Here is a 19,333-nt window from a genome sequence, read left to right as displayed (position 1 = left end):
AGCCATTGTAACCAGTGGGCACTCAGCGAGTGTGAGTTGCATGCTTATACTGAAAGGTTCTAGGAAATCAGGTTTGGAGGCTCTTTCTGCAGAAAGGCAGTGCTGCTTGCCCAGCATTGAGACTTGATATTTCTCCCAAGTAACTCGGATTCCCACAGCTTGGGGAGAACCAAGCCAGTTGAGAGTGGTGGGCTGGAGGAGCAGCTGAGGTGGGAGGGGGTGGGGGAGGAGAAGCTTGTTCACATGCTTGTTAACATTTGAGGGTCTTTGACAAAGGAAGTCTAATGCCTTGCCCCGGTCAGCCGGCGATTGCCCCCCGGGAGGCCCCGTTGTGCACAGGAAGTCAGACACTAATGATGTTAGCAAGGGGACAAAGGCGCCTGGCCCGGGAAGGGTCTAATTGCTGTGTCCGGCTCCCAGGCGGCCGGCCTCAAGCTGGAGGGGGCTGGGCAGGATGCGCTAAGTGTTAACACCTGGAGCCGGCACTGCTGACTTCCTGGTGCTTTTTTGTTGTTGTTGTTGGCTGTGTGGCTGGGCACAAATACTGACAACACACACACTCAAAGGCACTCAGAAACCCTGGCTGCATCTCAGCGGGATGTTTCAGGACCTGCTGTCTAAGAGACTAGATGGAAATGGTTTGATCAGGAGGACACACCGTGAGTGTCACCCCTGGGCTGGGCAGGGCCGTGAAACAGGAGGCCTTACCCTCTCCTCCCATCTGCCTGTCAAAGCTTGGTGACTGTGGCTTCACCTCTGGGCTGATTTCTTCCCTCTCCCCTGGAAAGCTTCTGGGAAAGGCCAGACCTTGCAGAGAGAGGCAGATACTCATTAGAAGAGTCATTCTGGCTTTAGCTTGGAATATTCTAGTCAGAATGAATGAGAGAATATTCACTCCTGGGGGACAGAACCAGCTGGGGTCACCCAAGGGTGGTTATGGTATATGTGTGGATATTTCATATGTTGCTATCTGAATCCACACCTGGAGAGGTAAGTTGGAGGGTCTGCATCCCAGGGAACTGGCAAAGCCAAGATGCACTCTCTGATTTCTAAGTGGGGTCTCGGGATTTTTTGCATCTAAATGTGGCTTTGGACCTGGGGGCCTGTGAACCTCTCAGAGGCCCTTGGGTGGCCTTCCTGAGCTCTGGGAGCCTCCCAAAATTGTGTATGAAAAGTCTCTGGGGGAAATTGGGGAAGGATTATTTTTCACAGGATTCTCCAAAGGTTCTAGTAACCTTTTCCTCTTAACAAAAACAGGGTCATCAGTAATTAAAAGCAAATACATGCTGCATTGGCCAGTAGCCCTGCAGGGTGGCATGAGAGGTTCAGTTCAGCAAGGGCAAGGCTACTTGGAGCCTGAGATGGGCTACCAATGGCTGGCAGTTTTGAGCATAGGTTGACTCACTTGGATTTTTGCAGCTAGAGAACAGGAGAGTTTAAAAGGATGCTTGAAGCCTGTCTCCTTCCTAGAGAAAGTCGGGGAAAGCCACAAATTTTGAAAAAGGGCCTAATGCTGACTTACTGCTTCCCACTGTTATTTTAAGGAGGTTTTTCTGTCTGAGACCACCATGTGGACAGACTTAATCGACTGACAGAAGGGGTTGCCTTGCTTTCTAGCATGTCCTATAATGTTTCCATTAACACTGAAACCTAAAAGGACGGCCTTCCATAATTTCCAAATACGCAAAATCCACCTTGAAGGAAGCATGTGTGTGGGGCTTGCCGGGGACCTGTTGGGGTGGAGGAGGCTGGGTCCCCATGGCAACGTCACAATCCCCCATTTCTACAGGCATTTGTGCTGTAAAAGCAGAATTCCAGATGTGACATAGTATTTGGAGACTCAGTCCCCGGGCCTCGGAAACAGTGGTATTTGAAGTCGGCACAATTCGGTGCACCTCTCTGTGTGGTCCTAAGGCTTTTCATTAGTAGTTGTGTTTTGATCTGAACATTTCCTCTCAGCTTAGGCATAACAATCATGTTTATAGCTTTAAGTTTTCCTCTATTGTCTAATCACTATTTTGCCCTCATAGGAAGAGACTTTTTGGGCTTCTGGAGTGAAGCCTTTGTAACTGTTCTTTCACAGCTAAGTGAGAGTGAGTCAGTAGCCAATTTGCTGGGTGGGTATTTGGGTGGTTGGTTGTTTGCTTCTTCTTTGTACCCAGTATTTATGGAAAAAGCATACACAGACACAGTTAATCTGAGTCTGTGTATGCTTTTTAAACTACAGATGGGTTGACTGTTACCTTAAAGATGCCAGTTCTCTAACATGCGGTTCTCATTTGAGTGGATGGGAGTGGTGCACGAAGCAGAGGGAAAGGTCTGGCTCTCCGTCCAGAGGCATGTTTTATAGCTTGTCTCTAACGTTTTCGGAATTGGAAAAATGGAACAATCCTGTCTATTTGTGAGTATCAGCCATGGGAGAACACACGGCCCAGATCCTTAACAGACTAATTGGAAAAAGTACTTGAGTTTTTGCTTTGTGAAAACTAAGGAGACTGCACAACTTTGTTTTGCCTTGTTTTTAAACCCAGGGAGAAAGTTTGCTTGTGTGCATTGCGTGTGTATGCGTCTGTGTTGATATCTCTGGGCTTTAGCTGCATGGCTGGTTCCAGTGGCAAAGCAATAAGAAAATCATAAAGTCAGGCGTGGGGAAGGACATTTAAAAATATATGCAGTTCCAGGCTGGGCGCGGTGGCTCAAGCCTGTAATCCCAGCACTTTGGGAGGCCGAGACAGGTGGATCACGAAGTCAGGAGATCGAGACCATCCTGGCTAACACGGTGAAACCCCGTCTCTACTAAAAAATACAAAAAACTAGCCGGGCGTGGTGGCAGGCGCCTGTAGTCCCAGCTACTCGGGAGGCTGAGGCAGGAGAATGGTGTGAACCCCGGAGGCGGAGCTTGCAGTGAGCTGAGATCGCGCCACTGCACTCCAGCCTGGGCGACAGAGCGAGACTCCGTCTCAAAAAAAAAAAAAAAAAAAAAAAAAAAAAAATATATATATATATATATATATATATATGCAGTTCCATTCGGGCCACCGTCATTTAGAGAAGTTGCTGTCAGAGAAACAACTCACGCCACTGTCCTAACAAATCTTCATCTTTAGTGAATGGATTTCGGGGGGCAGAGTGAGTGGAGGGGTGGGACAGTGAAAAGAAATTCGGATGAAAACTAGAGCTCTCAGTTTGATAAGCAGGACACATGGTCACTTGGCATGGGTCGGCTTCATGTTAAAGCTCAGAAACAATTGTCCCTTCAGCTTTCCTTTGGAGAGCGTGAAATTAGGAACATGTGTGTGCTGATTAGCAACATGTCAGAGATGAATCATGATTACGGCTTTGGTCTGGTGCACAGGCCATGCTCTGGAGTAGTGATTTCCTACTCCCCCAAGCAAATCTCTTTAATTAGCTTAAGATCTCCGGGTCTTTTTGGGCCAATGTGGTAATTGCTGGTGGGAACCCAGCAGCACTCCCCCAGAGCTTGTGTGTTCCTTGCTATGCATCCAAGACCTCACCTCCAAATCAGACTGCTGGCATCCTTCATTTCTGAAGTTGGTTGCATCTCAATTTGAGAGAGAGAGAGAGAGAACAGCTCCTGGGAATGTGGAGGGAATATCTTGAATAGATCCAGGCCGGCTTTTGATTTATTTTCCCTGTGTTTAGGGTTCACCAGCATTCTCTTCAGCTTACATCACCTGGGGCTTCTCTGCCTTTGCCGACTTTTTGTTGTTGTTGTTAAAGGTTTGAACTGAAGTAAGTGGGGTCTGTCTTTGTTTATGAAACCATCTGAACTGGCATGGAGTCAAATGGCCCCATATTCTGCTTCGTCTCACCCTTCTCATATCCATTGGTCAGAGACAAAGATGTTAGTCCCGTTGTACATTTTAAGCCTCACAGCACTGTCTGCTATGTTACACACTGGAAGCCCAAGATAGAGAATATGTTATAGAAAAACAGAAAGTATGGCCGGGCCTGGTGGCTCACGCCTGTAATCCCAGCACTTTGGGAGGTCAAGGTGGGCGGATCTCTTGAGATCAGGAGTTCGAGACCAGGCTGACCAACATGGGGAAACACCCCTCTCTACTAAAAATACAAAAATTAGCCAGACATGGTGGTGGGCACCTGTAATCCCAGCCTCGGGAAGCTGAGGCAAAAGAATCTCTTGAACCCAGGAGGTGGAGACTGCAGTGAGCCAAGATCACACTATTGCATTCCAGCCTGGGCGACAAAGCAAGACTATCTCAAAAAACAACAACAACAACAACAACAAATATATATATATATATATGAGTTGGCCTTAGTTTTAAGTAGTTACTAGGTGTACCTTTAAAAAACCATCTTCTGGCCGGGCACAGTGAGTGGCTCATGCCTGTAATATCAGCACTTTGGGAGGCCAAGGCAAGTGGATCACCTTAGGTCAGGAGTTTGAGACCAGCCTGGCCAACATGGCAAAACCCGTCTCTACTACAGATACAAAAATTAGCCGGGCATGGTGGTGGGCACCTGTAATCCCAGCTACTCGGGAGGCTGAGGGGATGGGATCACTTGAACCTGGGAGGCGGAGGTTGCAGTGAGCCAAGATCGCACCACTGCACTCCAGCCTAGGCAACAAAGCAAGACTCTGTCTCAAAAAAAAAAAAAAAAAAAAAGTCTCAGTTCTTTGTGCGAATGCTCTTATTTAAATTTTTACTCTGACTCTGTTCACTAAAACATTACTGGCTTTCTGAACGTTCCTTACTTGATTCGAAAGTTTGGCCTGCCTTCCACTGGAAGAGGGGTGCTATATTTAGCACAGTTCTTCTTGAAATGCATTTTTCCAAAATGGCAGTTAAGCTGTGCTGGAGGTGAATTGGAAATGTTGCTCTGGGAAGTTAGTGTCTTCAAATGGCTTAGAATGCCCGAAGGCCCGTCAGGAAGTTGGCTGTCTGATCACCTTCATGGCTGCCCCTGGCTGCTGCCTGTGGATCCTGCTCCGCTGCTGGCCTCTCTGTATCCAGGCCTTTGCTTCTTTGCCATATGGCTGGAGCGTGGTGTGGGATTTTAGCTTTTGAATTTTATTCTTTTAGAGCCCTTAAGGGTTATCCTCCCCTCCCTTCCTGAGTTAAAGATGTTTTCTCCATTATGTTCTGATTTGCTGCTTCCGTCCCTACTGACCATAGAGCACCAACCAAAGGAATTTCTTTCTTTCTTTTTTTTTTTTTTTTTTTGAGACAGATTCTCCCTCTGTTGCCCAGGCTGGAATGCAATGGCGTGATCTCGGCTCACTGCCACCTCCGCCTCCCAGGTTCAAGTGATTCTCCTGCCTCAGCCTCATGAGTAGCTGGGATTACAGGCATGTGCCACCACACCCGGCTAATTTTTTGTATTTTTAGTAGAGACGGGGTTTCTCCATGTTGGTCAGGCTGGTCTCGAACTCCCAACCTTAGGTGATCCTCCTGCCTCGGCCTCCCAAAGTGCTGGGATTGCAGGCGTGTGCCACTGCGCCTGGCCTAACCAAAGGAATTTCATAGCAGCGCTCCAGGCAGCCAGGGCTTGCTGCTTAGCTCCCTTTGGAACAAATTAAAAGCTACCCGTTAGTGCAGCAAATGGGGGTGCTTAATTAACTAAGAATGTGGCACCCCGAGGCCACTGCATTGGCATTTATAGTTTTTAAGTAACAGGCAACAGACAAGTATTTTTAATCATCAGCTCATTAAATATCAAAAACGGTATAGTAGCTATAAGCTTGGAATTGTTTCCTGAAGAACAGTTTGCAAAGCTGGTCAGCAGCCTTGTAAGTTGCCTTATCTGTTTTCTCTTAGTGTGGGCCCTCATTCTAAGCCCATAAATCAGTGTAACACCAAGCTAGGTTCTTAGGGTATATTACTTGGCTTAATAATGCATTCATTTATTCAGGCAGAAAACTTATACTTATCAAGGACTATGTGTCAGGTCCAGGACTATAGGCAGGGGTTTTGAGGGCTGTCCTCCTGGGCTCTGTCTTCAGCCTCTCCTCTTCCAATCCAACCTATGCCCTTAATAGAACTGGACTTACTGGGCCTCCATGACCATCTGTTGAATGCATTTTAGTCTGGTGATCAGTGCCTACCAGTACCTTGCCCTGACCTGTCTGTCTTATCTTCCACAATCCTCCAAGGTTCTGGATGCAGAAGGCAGTTCATACCTAGGAAATACACCACCTGTGACCTTTCTCCAGTCTTCCTCATGTATCTCTTTGTAACTTGTCCTGCAGTACAACTCTCACCTGCTTATTAAGGCCGTGACCTTCTTGGGAAGGATAATGTAAAACATTTCTGAGTTTATTGTGTGTCAGATGCTATGCTGAGCACTTGATATATGTCATGTCACACAGTGCTTTCCACAAAGTTTTATTCAAACACTTTTTTTTTTCTTTTGAGATGGAGCCTCACTCTTTTTGCCCAGGCTGGAGTGAAATGGTACGTGCGATCTTGGCTCACTGCAACCTCCACCTCCCGGATTCAAGCAATTCTCCTGCCTCAGCCTCCCAAGTAGCTGGAATTACAGACACCCACCACCACGCCTGGCTAATCTTTGTATTTTTAGTAGAGACGGGGTTTTATCATGTTGGCCAGGCTAGTCTGGAACTCCTGACCTAAGGTGATGCGCCCACCTTGGCCTCCCAAAGTGCTGGGATTACAAGTGTAAGCCACTGCACCCAGCCTATTCAAACACTTTATAGCTCAGGGAGGTTCAGAAATTTACCCAGAGTAACACAGCTGGAAATGTGGTGGTTTAAACACACATCTGCGTAACTCCAAAACCTATTGTCTTAACCACTTCTCTGCTTCTGGGGTCAGCCCCAGGTCAGCCCACAGAAGCCCGCATCTAGGACAGCAGAATCTCAAGCAGCAGCTCTGATGGGTCCATGTTGTATGCCTGCCTGAAGCTTGGGTTGGGGAGAACACAAGTACAGGGATCAGCTCCAGGTGCTGGGGGGCAGGGTGGAGGAATGACAGCACGTGCCATGTGTGTGTGACATAGAGATCTATTTTATCCATATTGCAGCTGAAATTATATGAGTGTATATTAGCTTTCAGTTGCTGCTATAATAAATAACCAAAACCTTAGTGGCTTAAAATGACCTACCTTATTGTCTTATAGTTCTGGAGGTCAGAATTCTAAAATGGATCTTAATGTGGCCAAAATCAAAGTGTTGGCTGCGCTGGCTCCTTCTGGAGGCTGTAGGGGAGGATCCATTCCTTGCCTTTTTCAGTCTCCAGAGGTGGCCTGCATTCTGTGGCTCCTTAGCCCCTCCTTCCTCTGACCTCAGAACCAGTACTTCAAATTGATCTCTCTTTCTATCTCTCCTCATTCCATTGTCACATGTCTTTCTCTGATTCTGAGCCTTCTGTCTCCCTCTTATAAAGACCTTGTGGTTATTGGGCCCACTTGGAGAACCCGGAATACTCTTCCCATCTCAGGATACTTGAACTTTACATCTCCATAGTCTCTTTTGCTCTGTAAAATAGCATAGTCACAGGTTCTGGGGACTAGAATATGGACATGTTTAAGGGGCTATCATTCTATCTATCATGAGGTGTAAAGAAAATAGAAGTGCACCATGGGCTAGCCTGGGATACCATTGCTAAGGTGGTTTCTGAGGGCTCTAGAGCAGCTGAAGCATTATTTGGGTGTTGAGCTAAGGACAGCCTGATAGAGCATCTGTGATGCATGTGCTGAGAAGCTGTGCACTTGAGGAATTCCAGGAGTGAAAGGTTTTTTGTTGTTGTTGTTTTGTGTGTTTTTTTGAGATGGAGTTTTGCTCTTGTCATCCAGGATAGAGTGCAATGGCGCGATCTTGGCTTGCTGCAACCTCTGCCTCCCAGGTTCAAACAATTCTCCTGCCTCAGCCTCTCAAGCTGGGATTACAGGCACCTGCCACCACACCTAGTTAATTTTTTGTATTTTTAGTAGAGACGGGGTTTCACTATGTTGGCCAGGCTGGTCTCGGACTCCTGACTTCAGGTGATCCACCTGCCTCGGCCTCCCAAAGTGCTGGGATTACAGGTGTGAGCCACTGCGCTCTGCCAAAAGGTCTTTAAAATGCATGTAAGAACTGATACCTGGGATGTTTTCTCCTGCTTCTGAGCTCCATGACCAGGCTTAGATGGCCACGGGGTCTTATGATCTCTGATTTTCTGTGGAATTGGAACTACCATTTTGCATCTACATCCCTAAAAGTGCCATGCTACTCCAATTGTGGGAATGAATTACCATGTTCCCCTCAAGTGAGTAGCGGGCAGACTGATGTGTCAGGAACACAGTGTGATGTGGCAAGCAGCTGACCTGGGTGATAGGAAGAGAAGAGGAGGGGATTCTGAGAATGCAGGCATGCCTGAGGACATTTTCCAAGCAGAACTGTAGTGTCCAAAGGGTTTATAAGGTGTAAGAGGGAGTGACTGGGAAGGCAGGCAGGTGTCACGTCAGGAATGATCTGGAGGGGCAGGGAGCCAGTGAAGGGCTCAAAGCAGGGGAGCGAGGGCAGTTATGCACGTGGCCAGAGCCCCTTGAGGTCAAGACCTGGGTCTCGTTCATAGCTGAGTGCCCAGCCTTGTGAGTCTTAGGCCAAGGTGGAATGCTCAGCAGAGAGTGAATGGATGCCACAGGTAAGCTTCACCTTCCTTCCAGGCCAGCCTCACTGGGCCCCCCTCTGAACAGCTCCACACATATCACAGAGACTTTATTTGGAGGGATTTAGGTTCTTGAATGCATGGCATAGCACACCTCACTGTCTTGGGCTCCTTTCCACAATGCATTGGCCATTGCCCAGTAAATACCTGTGAATAGTGTGTTGCAATAGGAATATAGAGGAAACAAACAAAAGACATATAAGGAAACTGGAACAACAAAAAAAGCTACGTCTGACAAGTAAGGTGATTGGTCGCTAGGATCCCTATGCACCAGGAAGCATGGTGTTAGATGGAATGTGTTTCCTTTTAGAAGTCCCTCCTGTACCTGGCTTCATTTGATCTTCCTCAAAACCACCTCCTAGAGGAAAGCCATGTAAATTCTTAAAAAAAAAAAAAAAAAAGACCGTTGAGGAGACCCAGACCCAGTGGTGTAGAGCAGCGGTCCCCACCTTTTTTTTAGCACCAGGGACTAGTTTTGTGGAAGACAATTTTTCCATGCACTGGGGGGTCAGTAGGGAATGGTTTCGGGATCAAACTGTTCCACCTCAGATCATCAGGCATTAGATTCTCATAAGGAGCCTAGATCCCTCGCATGCACAATTCACAGTAGGGTTTGTGCTCCTATGAGAATCCAATGCCACTGCTAATGTGACAGGAGTCAGAGCTCAGGTGGTAATGCTCGCCCGCTGACTGCCTCCTGCTGTGTGGCCTGGTTCCTAACAGGCCATGGACCAGGACCAGTCCAGGGCCCGGGGGTTGGGAACCCCTAGAGTAGAGTGGTTTGCCATCGGGCATCCAGTGGAGGATAGGAGGATTGAGGTACTAATCTTGGCTTCTAGATTACAGTTTTCTTTTCCTCCCATGATGCTACCCTGCTTTCCTCTTCATTCTAGCCCAGTTATCCTTCCCCCTGTTAAGCTTCTGGAACCTGTTGTCTTACCCATCCTTCATTCATCCTTACTCAAGGGCTGTCTTGTGGTATTTCATACACTGTACTTCCCTAACACCGGGCTCTTTCACCCTTGCTATATATACCTTGTTTTGCCATCTAAACGGCATTCTTGGAGGGCCACGGTGTGATGTGAAATTTATCTGCATGCCTAGGATATAATCTACCTACCCAGTTACTCTTCTTTGAAATAATGAACCCCATGTTAATTCATTTCACGAGGTGGGGGACAGTGGCTGTTTTGTTTGCCAGCGTAGCTGGCATAACGTCTGGCTCCTAATAGATGGGGATTGAGTTTATGTCTTGGGGGCTTATAAGAGCACAGAAGAGTGTGATTTGGGGATCTTGGGCTTTGGTCTTGGGGGATTGGATTGTCTCGTTCCTGGTCTCCTACCTGGTTGTGTTACTCTGGAGTCTGCCATCTGCAGGTTGAGCAGCCTTTAGTTGTACAAACTGTGGTCTTGTCCCTAAGCAGTTATAGACACTCTTAGGATTTTAATAAGTTCACAACACTTTCCAAAGTGTTTTAGTTCAGGTGAGGAATTCTGGAATCTTGTATATGTGGGGAGAGAGGCAGAAGGAGGAAAGCTGGAGAAGGAAGGTGAGCTATGAAGAAGGGGAGCTTCAGTAGATTGTGAGCTGGTGTGCCATGTGGATTTAGGTTTTCTGTTACTTATTCCTCACCTTAGAGTAGGGATTGGGTGGGTGTGTCCATGTGCCCCTCTCTGCCCAGTTGTGCTTTCCTAAGGCCCATGTATATCTGAATTCAGGGATACACTTTCAGTGGGTGTGCCTGGCTTCAGGATAAGCAGCGTGAACATGCCTGTGGCTTATGGATGTCATGTGGTTGTGGCCAGAAACCCTGGGCTCCATCAGAAGTGTTCTCCACATTTTGTTTTGGTGTAACAATTGCCCATTAAATGCCAGGCTGCCAGCATATGGTTCCCTCCAACATCCTTCTTGTTCAGTGGAAACTTTAGCTGTGTGGCTGGAATATTTTCCCATCATTTAGCATTTCAGAATTAACATATTTTGGAGAATTCTGTGATTAATGCTGAATGGCACATTTGCAGAGTATTACAGAAACAGGTAAATTGGAGTTGGTAGATCTGTAGCTGCTCTTTCTCATGATGGGTAAGTGGTGGAAAAGGTGGAGTCAACAGGAGGATTCCGGGGCTCACTCTGTGGATGCTATAATTAAAGTGGGAAGTCTGGCACAGTTGTTAGCCCTGGTATTAAGAGTGCAGATGGCTAATGACCACATCACCAAGAATAAGAGGCCTTTTAAAGTCTTTTTTTCTTTTCTTTTCTTTTCTTTTTTTTTTTATGACCCACACTATGTATTCCAAGCATAGGTATGGATGCAGTGAAGAATTTTCTCATTAAAAGTAACAACTTATTCCCACACTCATTCCCAGTCTTGAAATGAGAAACCAGTTTCCTTAGACTTGAGGAATTGCCTATCTGTTGTGGCTTAATAGAGCTTGCGGATGAGGGCGTCTGGAGTAGGCGAATTTTATGACCAATCAGTGCTCAAAGTGGATCTAACTGGAAGGGCTCCAGCTGGCAGCTCTTGGTCTCTCTCCCAATTTTACTGTTAATGAATTATTATTTAACCCCTAAACGTAGAACAGCTTGCCCCTATTGTTTTACAGAAGTGAGTGCTCATGATCCCTATGGCCTGGCACTTAGGAATCTCCTGGGCTGGCCGGAGTTTGACAGCTATGGGGGGCCATGAAGTGGGCAGAAAGAGTGGTGGACGATGTCCGGGGACTGGCATGACCCTGGGTCTCAGCAGTGCTGCCTGCATTTGGACTCCATGGGGATTTGTGTTGGAAGAGCAAATTGGCTTCACTCTGCATCGTGTTCTCTTGTTTTCCCACAGGGAGTGGGGCCGGCCAGCAGAAACAGTGGGCTGTACAACATCACCTTCAAATATGACAGTAAGTAACTGCCTTTATTGCCAAAGAATAGAGCCCTTTGAGTCATCTAAAGATTACATAGCCATGCTTAATCAAGGACGCTGCAGTCTTGGGGTTGAGGAATTTTCTGAACCTGTTCAGGTTTGTCAACAGCTAAAGCAGCTCAGTCTCAATTAAGCCACTCAAGTATTTGGGAGCTTGACCAGGTCAAGTGTCTTCCATAGTGTTCAGAAAAGTTGGGTAAGGAGACTTTCCCTGTGTTCCTTGGGGTTTATCTGTATGTGTTGTTAAGGACATAACTGCCAGTATGGCCCAGCAAGGAACACATAAACAAAGTTGCCCCAGTGCAGGGTGCTAGGGAATGGTGGAGAGTATGGCAAACTGAATAGCTCATGTCTAGTCTGAGGGGAGTCTTGACTCCTTAATTCCAAATATTGTGGCCATGAGAAATTCCCACTGAATGTAGCAAATTGATTTCTAAGAATAGTGGGAAATTCGTGCTTTTTGTATAAACATTTTTTAATAATGGCAGTTATTTTTAAAATTTCACACAGAATGAATCTGTGTGAATCTGGGTCCCAGATTGGCCAGAGGTCTACAGTCTGCAGTTGGTTGGCCATCGCTGACCAGGCCTGGGCTCCAACCCCAGTTCCCCATCTATCAGTTATTTTATCTTTTCTTCTTCTTTTTCTTTTTTTTTGTGATAGAGTCTCACTCTGTCACCCAGGCTGGAGTGTAGTGGCGTGATCTCTGCTCACTGCAACCTCCACCTCCCAGGTTCAAGTGATTCTCATGCCTCAGCCTCCTGAGCAGCTGGGATTATAAGTGCCTGCCACCACACCCAGTTAATTTTTTTTTTTTTTGAGACAGAGTCTCGCTCTGTCACCCAGGCTGGAGTGCAGTGGCATGATCTCCGCTCACTGCAAGCTCCGCCTCCCAGGTTCACGCCATTCTCCTGCCTCAGCCTCCCGAATAGCTGGGACTACAGGTGCCCGCTACCACGCCCGGCTAATTTTTTGTATTTTTAGTAGAGATGGGGTTTCACCATGTTAGCCAGGATGGTCTCGATCTCCTGACCTTGTGATCTGCCTGCCTCGGCCTCCCAAAGTGCTGGGATTACAGGCGTGAGCCACCGCGCCCAGCCACACACCCAGTTAGTTTTTGTATTTTTAGTAGAGACTGGGTTTTGCCATGTTAGCCAGGCTGGTCTTGAACTCCTGGCCTCAAGTGATCTGCCCACCTCTGCCTCCCAAAGTGCTGGGATTACAGGTGTGAGCCACTGTGCCTTGCCCTACCTACCAGTTTTATGAGCTGTGGCTGGTGATTTGACTTCTCCAGGCTTCAGTTTTCTTTTTTAAAATAAAACTTAGTTTCCTTCTTCTAGCATCATTTTGAGTTTTAAATGAGGTGATGCTTATAACTGCTCAAGTTGGGATCTGACTGCAATGCATATTCATTAATTAATATCTATTAATATAGAAATCAGTCCAACTGGAGTTGGAATGCAACACCATTTTTTGCCCTTTCTCTCAAGAAAGGGTGACTCTGGCTGAATTGTTTTCTTTTCCTTTTTTTTTTTTTTTGAGACGGAGTCTTGCTAGGCCGGAGTGCAGTGGCGCAATCTCGGCTCACTGCAACCTCCGCCTCGTGGATTCAAGCAATTCTCCTGCCTCAGCCTCCCGAGTAGCTGGGACTACAGGTGTGTGCCACCACGCCTGGCTAATTTTTGTATTTTCAGTAGAGACAAGGTTTCACCATGTTGGCCAGGATGGTCTTGATCTCTTGACCTCGTGATCTGCCCGCCTCAGCCTCCCAAAGTGCTGGAATTACAGGGGTGAGCCACCGCGCCCGGCCTCTGGCTGAATTGTTTTCTGAGGGCATGGGGGGTGCTTTTTCTAAGCAGCTCCTTTCATTCATAAGAAGATAGTTGTATAGAATTGTGATCCTTTTAGCTTTATGAGCCATAATTTAAGTAAAAATGACAAGAAGGAACTTGACTCATATTTAGTAACTTCTGGCATCTGATTCATCTCTTGGACAGGGTTATGAATCAATGTAAGTAAAGGGCTTAGGTTGCATTGAGGCCTCTAGAATAATCACTGCTAAAGCAGGATTGTAAAAGTTGTGGTTACAATCTAACAATTTTAAGATACAAATATGTGTGTCAGATTCACACCCACAGTTGCTGGAATGGCTATTTTAGGCTAACCAGTGAGGACTTACATGTGCAACTCAGGCAGCTCACATTGGTGGTGTATATATGTTCTGGGTAAATGTTGGGTAGATGCTAATGAAAGATTTGCACATCCATGATACTTGATTCAGCTAAGTAAAGAGGTGTAAGGGATCTTTCTTTGAGTTACAAAGTGAATTTCTAATATGTGCTCTTGGTCCTAGCAGATCTTGTATTACATTCAAGCGTTCAGAATTTTCCTGTCAGCTGCAAACAAGCATTTGTATCTCTAATTTAATATGACATTTGTGAAGGAGGATCTCTCCGTGTAAAACTTTAAAGTATGTTGCTGTTTTCTTCATAATACCAAATATTTGGCCCACATACCTATGCCTGTCTCTTAGTCATTACTTTCTTTTTAATTCTTCAACATTTAATTAAAATTTAATTCACAGCTTGTATTGACTCCTGAGACATATGAAGCTCAGTTGCATTTTGGGAAAATGTCATTTGAGCATGAAGTTTTTGTAATCAGAATCCAAAATTTTGGACTTGCTAATAATTGGATCCAGGCTGTGTAGAAAAACCTATTCCATATTTTCCATTGAAAAAGATACTTCTGTCTTCCACAAGGAAGTTCCTGTTACTGCTCAGTTGACTGGTTACTGAAATAACTTGTTTGAAATAACTAAGAACCAATTACTGGGTTTTCAACAAAACTACTAAAAACCATATTTTTCTATTCGTTTGTCATTTAATGTTATACAGGAAGAAAATGTCTTGCCGTTAAGTCAAAATTAAATTTTACAAGTCTCTCTGCCTCTTTTGGCCTTGAATTCCATGTTTTTTCCTTTACATTCTTGGTATGCCCAAGTAGGTTATATTAAAATTTCTTATTCTTAGACTTTATATTGGCTGGGCGCAGTGGCTCATGCCTGTAATCCCAGCACTTTGGGAGGCCAAAGCGGGTGGATCACCTGAGGTCAGGAGTTCAAAACCAACCTAACCAATAAGGTGAAACTCTGTCTCTACTAAAAATACAAAAATTAGCTGGGCATGGTGGCATGTACCTGTAGCCCCAGCTACTTAGGAGGCTGAGACAGGAGAATTGCTCAAACCCAGGAGGCGGAGGTTGCAGTGAGCTGAGATTGTGCCACTGTACTCCCGCCTGGGTGACAGAGTGAGACCGTGTCTCAAAAAAAAAAAAAAAATTCTTAGACTTCATATTGCATAACTACATTTACAGAAACCCAAACAGTATTAATTTTGGCATTAGGAATGAACAAAGAAAACAATGACAACTACTATTATTTGCTCTTGTTCATGCATCTTTTCAGAGCCATTTGATTCTCTTTCATTATGGACCACAATAAATCAAAATATTTGAACTTTACAAGTATGACAGGAACTTGCTTTTTTTTTTTTTTTTTTTTAATATTTTGGGAACCTGGTCTCAGCCAGGGTTTTTGCAGGCTGAACACCTCTGATTCGAACTCATATTGGTGGCAATAAGCTGTGTGCTGTGATAGAAGTGGTAAGAGCTGATCTCTCATAGCTCCTCATTTGTGTAGTGAGGGTGTTAAACCAGATGTTATAAATTTTTTCCTATTCTAAAATCTCTTCTTTACCCAGAGAACATAGGTTGATTGCTTTGAGAGTGAATTTTCACTAGAAGTAGAATTTGGCATTATTAACATCCTTTGAAAGAAGTAATACTGAAATGTAAATATAGGCCAGGCATGGTGGCTCACGCCTGTAATCTCAGCATTTTGGGAGGCTGAGGTGGGCGGATCACCTGAGGTTGGCAGTTCGAGACCAACCTGACCAACATGGAGAAACCCCGTCTCTACTAAAAATACAAAAATTAGCCGGGTGTAGTGGCGCATACCTGTAATCCCAGCTACTCGGGAGGCTGAGGCAGGAGAATCGCTTGAACCCAGGAGGCAGAGGTTGCCATGAGCCGAGATTGCGCCGTTGCACTCTAGCCTGGGCAACAAGAGTGAAACTCCATCTCAAAAAAGAAAAAAGGAAATATAAATATGACTGTTTTTGAAACTGATGGAGTTGAGTGGAGGAAGGAGTGTGCCTAATGTAGTCAGGCAATAACACAGAATACAGGCAGCATGAAGGATGGAGTTTTACAAGTGTGGGGGTGCGTTTTTGTGTATGATGCTGTGCTTTAATACATTTAAAAGGAGGAATATTATGTGCATGTTAAAACAAGGCTTGGAAGGGTATTCATTAGAATGTTCATTGCACCTCTGTGGTAAGAGGTTATGAATGCCTTTTATATTTTTCTTACAGTCTTTTGTGGTTTGAAAATGTCTGCAATGAACATTTTTAGTCATCAAAATGAGAAATGTGCAGTAACATCTACAGGGAGAAAAAGGGAGACTCACAGAGCTTCTTACAAAGTCCCCTGGAATGCTTTACCCCAAAGAGAAACACCCTGGCTTCAGAGGGGTAATGGACAGGTTTGGATGTTTGATGGAACTGATGATCTTTTGCAGGAGATATAAGAGAGGGTGTTCAAGTTTGATCATTGAGAAAGAAATGGGGATGAAGCAGCATAAGAATTATGAGTGGTGTCTGCTGGGGATGGTGAACGGTTCTCCCTGCAAGAGTGGTCAGAACAGCTCATGGCTCTTCTCTGAAGTTACAGCCTGATTCTGGCCGGAAGCTTTTGGCAGCTTTTTAGGAAACTTGCAGATTTTGAAGGTGTATTTAGTAAGACCAGGTGGTACAGCTGCTATGGCTACATTGACAGGTGGCAGTGAGTAAACTCCTCAGGCAAAATCAAAGATGGGTGTGGTTTCTGTTTTTTGAGCAATGTGAGGCTCCTTGGATTTTCTGGGGGTTGCTGGTGTCTTTGATGACACATGGTGTCTAAGAACAAAAATTTTACCTTTGACCAATGCTGGTTAACATCCTTATCACTTCGTCACTGAGTTAGTACCCTGTGCTAACTGAGTTAACAGTCTTGTTGAGAATCACTCCCATATGAATTCACATCTGAGTGTTAGTTCCTTTCCCCCAATCATCTGGCCCTCTAGGTTTTTTCTAAAAACAAACAATGCCCAAGTTATTTAGCGATTGTTTTGTTTCATATCACTCCTTAATGCTGAAAATTGGTTGAATTGATGTAAATAATTACTGATTTAGGTTTAAAAAAAGTTAATGCCAGATACACACACAGACTCCATACTGTATAAGATCCTCCCAACACCGCCCTGGAATTTAACATGGCATGAGTGGGTGGTGGTGGTGGTGCTACAAATCATCCCTCTGTAGCATCTTACAGTTCTCCAAGCAGTAGTCAACCTCTGATGTCTTATTTGGGCTTTTGAGGCACACATCTTTAACAGAATGGATTTGGCCACCTTCAGACATGCCCTGTTTATTTTGATAAGATGAACCTGAAAATAAAAATGAAATTTTAAATGTAACTGTTCTCATTCTCCCCACTCTCTAGATTGTACCACCTACTTGAATCCAGTGGGGAAGCATGTGATTGCTGACGCCCAGAATATCACCATCAGCCAATATGCTTGCCATGACCAAGTGGCAGTCACCATTCTTTGGTCCCCAGGGGCCCTTGGTGAGTGGTCAAAACTCGAGTGTATGGTGGTAACCTGGGTGCATACGGCCCAGTGCAAAGGTCCCACGTGATGGTCTCCAGGAACCAGGCAGGTCTGGATGTGAGTGAGGCTTACGTTGGATTGGGCACAGATACACTTTGTACTTTGTTGCATGTATTTGCTGGGCATACACATGGCTTGAGACTGTGCCCTATGGTCTTTTGTTTCTTCTACTGTTATTGTTATTCACACGCGCTTGAAAAGTAATATTGTGTGAGTAATAAATGGCACTGACGTCTTGGCCTCTGTCTCAGTCCTAGTCAGGGGTGGGAGGGCAGCAGTGCCAAGAAAACCCATGGCCCATCCAGGGGCATAATGGCCATCCAGCATTAGCAGTTTCTGTGAACACAGAGACATGCCAGCTCAGCATTGGCACATATTGTGATTTTTCAGGAAAATCCCAGTGTTCATGAAAAACAATGAAATCAATGAATTTTTAAATGTTGGCAACAAATTTAATTTCTTTTTTTTTTCAGAGACGGAGTTTCGCTCTTTCACCTAGGCTGGAGTTCAACGGCGCGATCTCGGTTCACTGCAACTTCCGTTTCCCGGTTTCAAGCAATTCTCCTGCCTCAGCCACCCAAGTAGCTGGGATTATAGGTGCCCGCCACCACACCCAGCTAATTTTTGTATTTTTAGTAGAGATGGGGTTTTACCATGTTGGCCAGGCTGGTCTCAAACTCCTGACCTCATGATCCGCCCACCCCGGCCTCCCAAAGTGCTGGGATTACAGGCGTAAGCCACCGTGCCCAGCTTGAATTTTTATTTAAACTGTGTGAGACAAAAAAACAAAATGGAAAAGAACAACAAAAAACAGACCAAGCATGGTGACTCACACCTGTAATCTCATCACTTTGGGAGGCCGAGACGGTAGCATCATTTGAGGCCAGGAGTTCGAGACTAGCCTGGGCAACAAAGTGAAACCCCCATTTCTACTGGAAGATTAAAAATTTATCCGGGCATGGTGGCACAAGTGTGTAGTCTTAGCTACTTGGAAGGCTGAGGCAAGAAGACCACTTGAGCCCAGGGTTTGATGCTACAGTTAGCTATCATTGTCGTGCCACTGCGCTCCAGCCTGAGCTACAGAAAGAGACCTGGTCTCTTTATAAAACAAAACAGGTTGGGTGTGGTGTCTCATGCCTGTAATTCCAGCACTTAGGGAGGCGGAGGCAGATGGATCACCTGAGGTCAGGAGTTTGAGACCAGCCTGACCAACATGGTGAAACCCCGTCTCCTCTAAAAATACAAAATCAGCTGGGCGTAGTGTCACATGCCTGTAATCCCAGCTACTTGGGGGGCTGAGGCAGGAGAATTGCTTGAACCCACAAGGCAGAGGTTGCAGTGAGCCGAGATTGCACCATTGCGCTCCAGCCTGGGCAACAAGAGTGAAACTCTGTCTCAAAAATAAATAAATAAATAAAAAACAAAAGAAAAAACTAAAAGAAAAAAGCAAACCGGTATTATATGGCTAGATTCGGGTTGGGGCTAAATCTGCTTGTCCTCTTGAATGAATTGAAGATACATAGGAAAGAAGGGGTTAGCCAAGTGTGAGATGTAGGAAGGGGACCATTTGTTCAGATGGGCCTGGGTTTGAACCTCCAGAATTGATCTTTCACATGAGGCATTGAACCTCACTGAGCCCCAGCTTCCCCATCTGTAGAAGGGAGATGAGAACTGCCTCATGGTTAGAGACACACATGGTACATTTTCAGAGAGTTCTCAAAGAATAGTGGCTGCTATTACCATGATCAGAACCTGGTTCTTGGGACTGCCGCTTTGACACTGCTACCTGATCTTACAAGTTTGTGAAAACCTGGCCAAGGGAGAAGTAAAATAAAGTCTGAATTTCTTAATCTGAACAGGAAAAATCTCAGAAGAACCAGATTGCAGGAGAGGGAGGATTAAGCAGACCCATGGGCCGAACCACTTCTCCACATCAGTACTTCTGGGATTTAACCCACTGGGGTTTCCAAAAATAATATTATCTTAACATTTAAAGA

At 45.5% G+C, this 19,333-nt stretch overlaps 1 protein-coding gene across 3 annotated transcripts in view; it reads left to right on the top strand.

Annotated features, from left to right (window-relative positions):
* Positions 1–19,333, top strand: part of IL17RD (interleukin 17 receptor D) — a 76,033-nt gene that overhangs the window by 34,317 nt on the left and 22,383 nt on the right. For all 3 annotated transcript variants that reach the window (XM_005547443.5, XM_074032551.1, XM_074032552.1), the window contains exons 2-3: positions 11,486–11,543; positions 17,168–17,293. In XM_005547443.5, the coding sequence (XP_005547500.3) occupies positions 11,486–11,543; positions 17,168–17,293 (184 nt within the window). The remainder of the gene's footprint in view (positions 1–11,485; positions 11,544–17,167; positions 17,294–19,333) is intronic.

This window comes from Macaca fascicularis, chromosome 2 (genome assembly GCF_037993035.2).
Source record: "Macaca fascicularis isolate 582-1 chromosome 2, T2T-MFA8v1.1".
Taxonomy (NCBI): Eukaryota; Metazoa; Chordata; class Mammalia; order Primates; family Cercopithecidae; genus Macaca; species Macaca fascicularis.
Note: the sequence above shows the minus strand (reverse complement) of the source record. Positions and strands in the feature narration are given on the sequence as shown.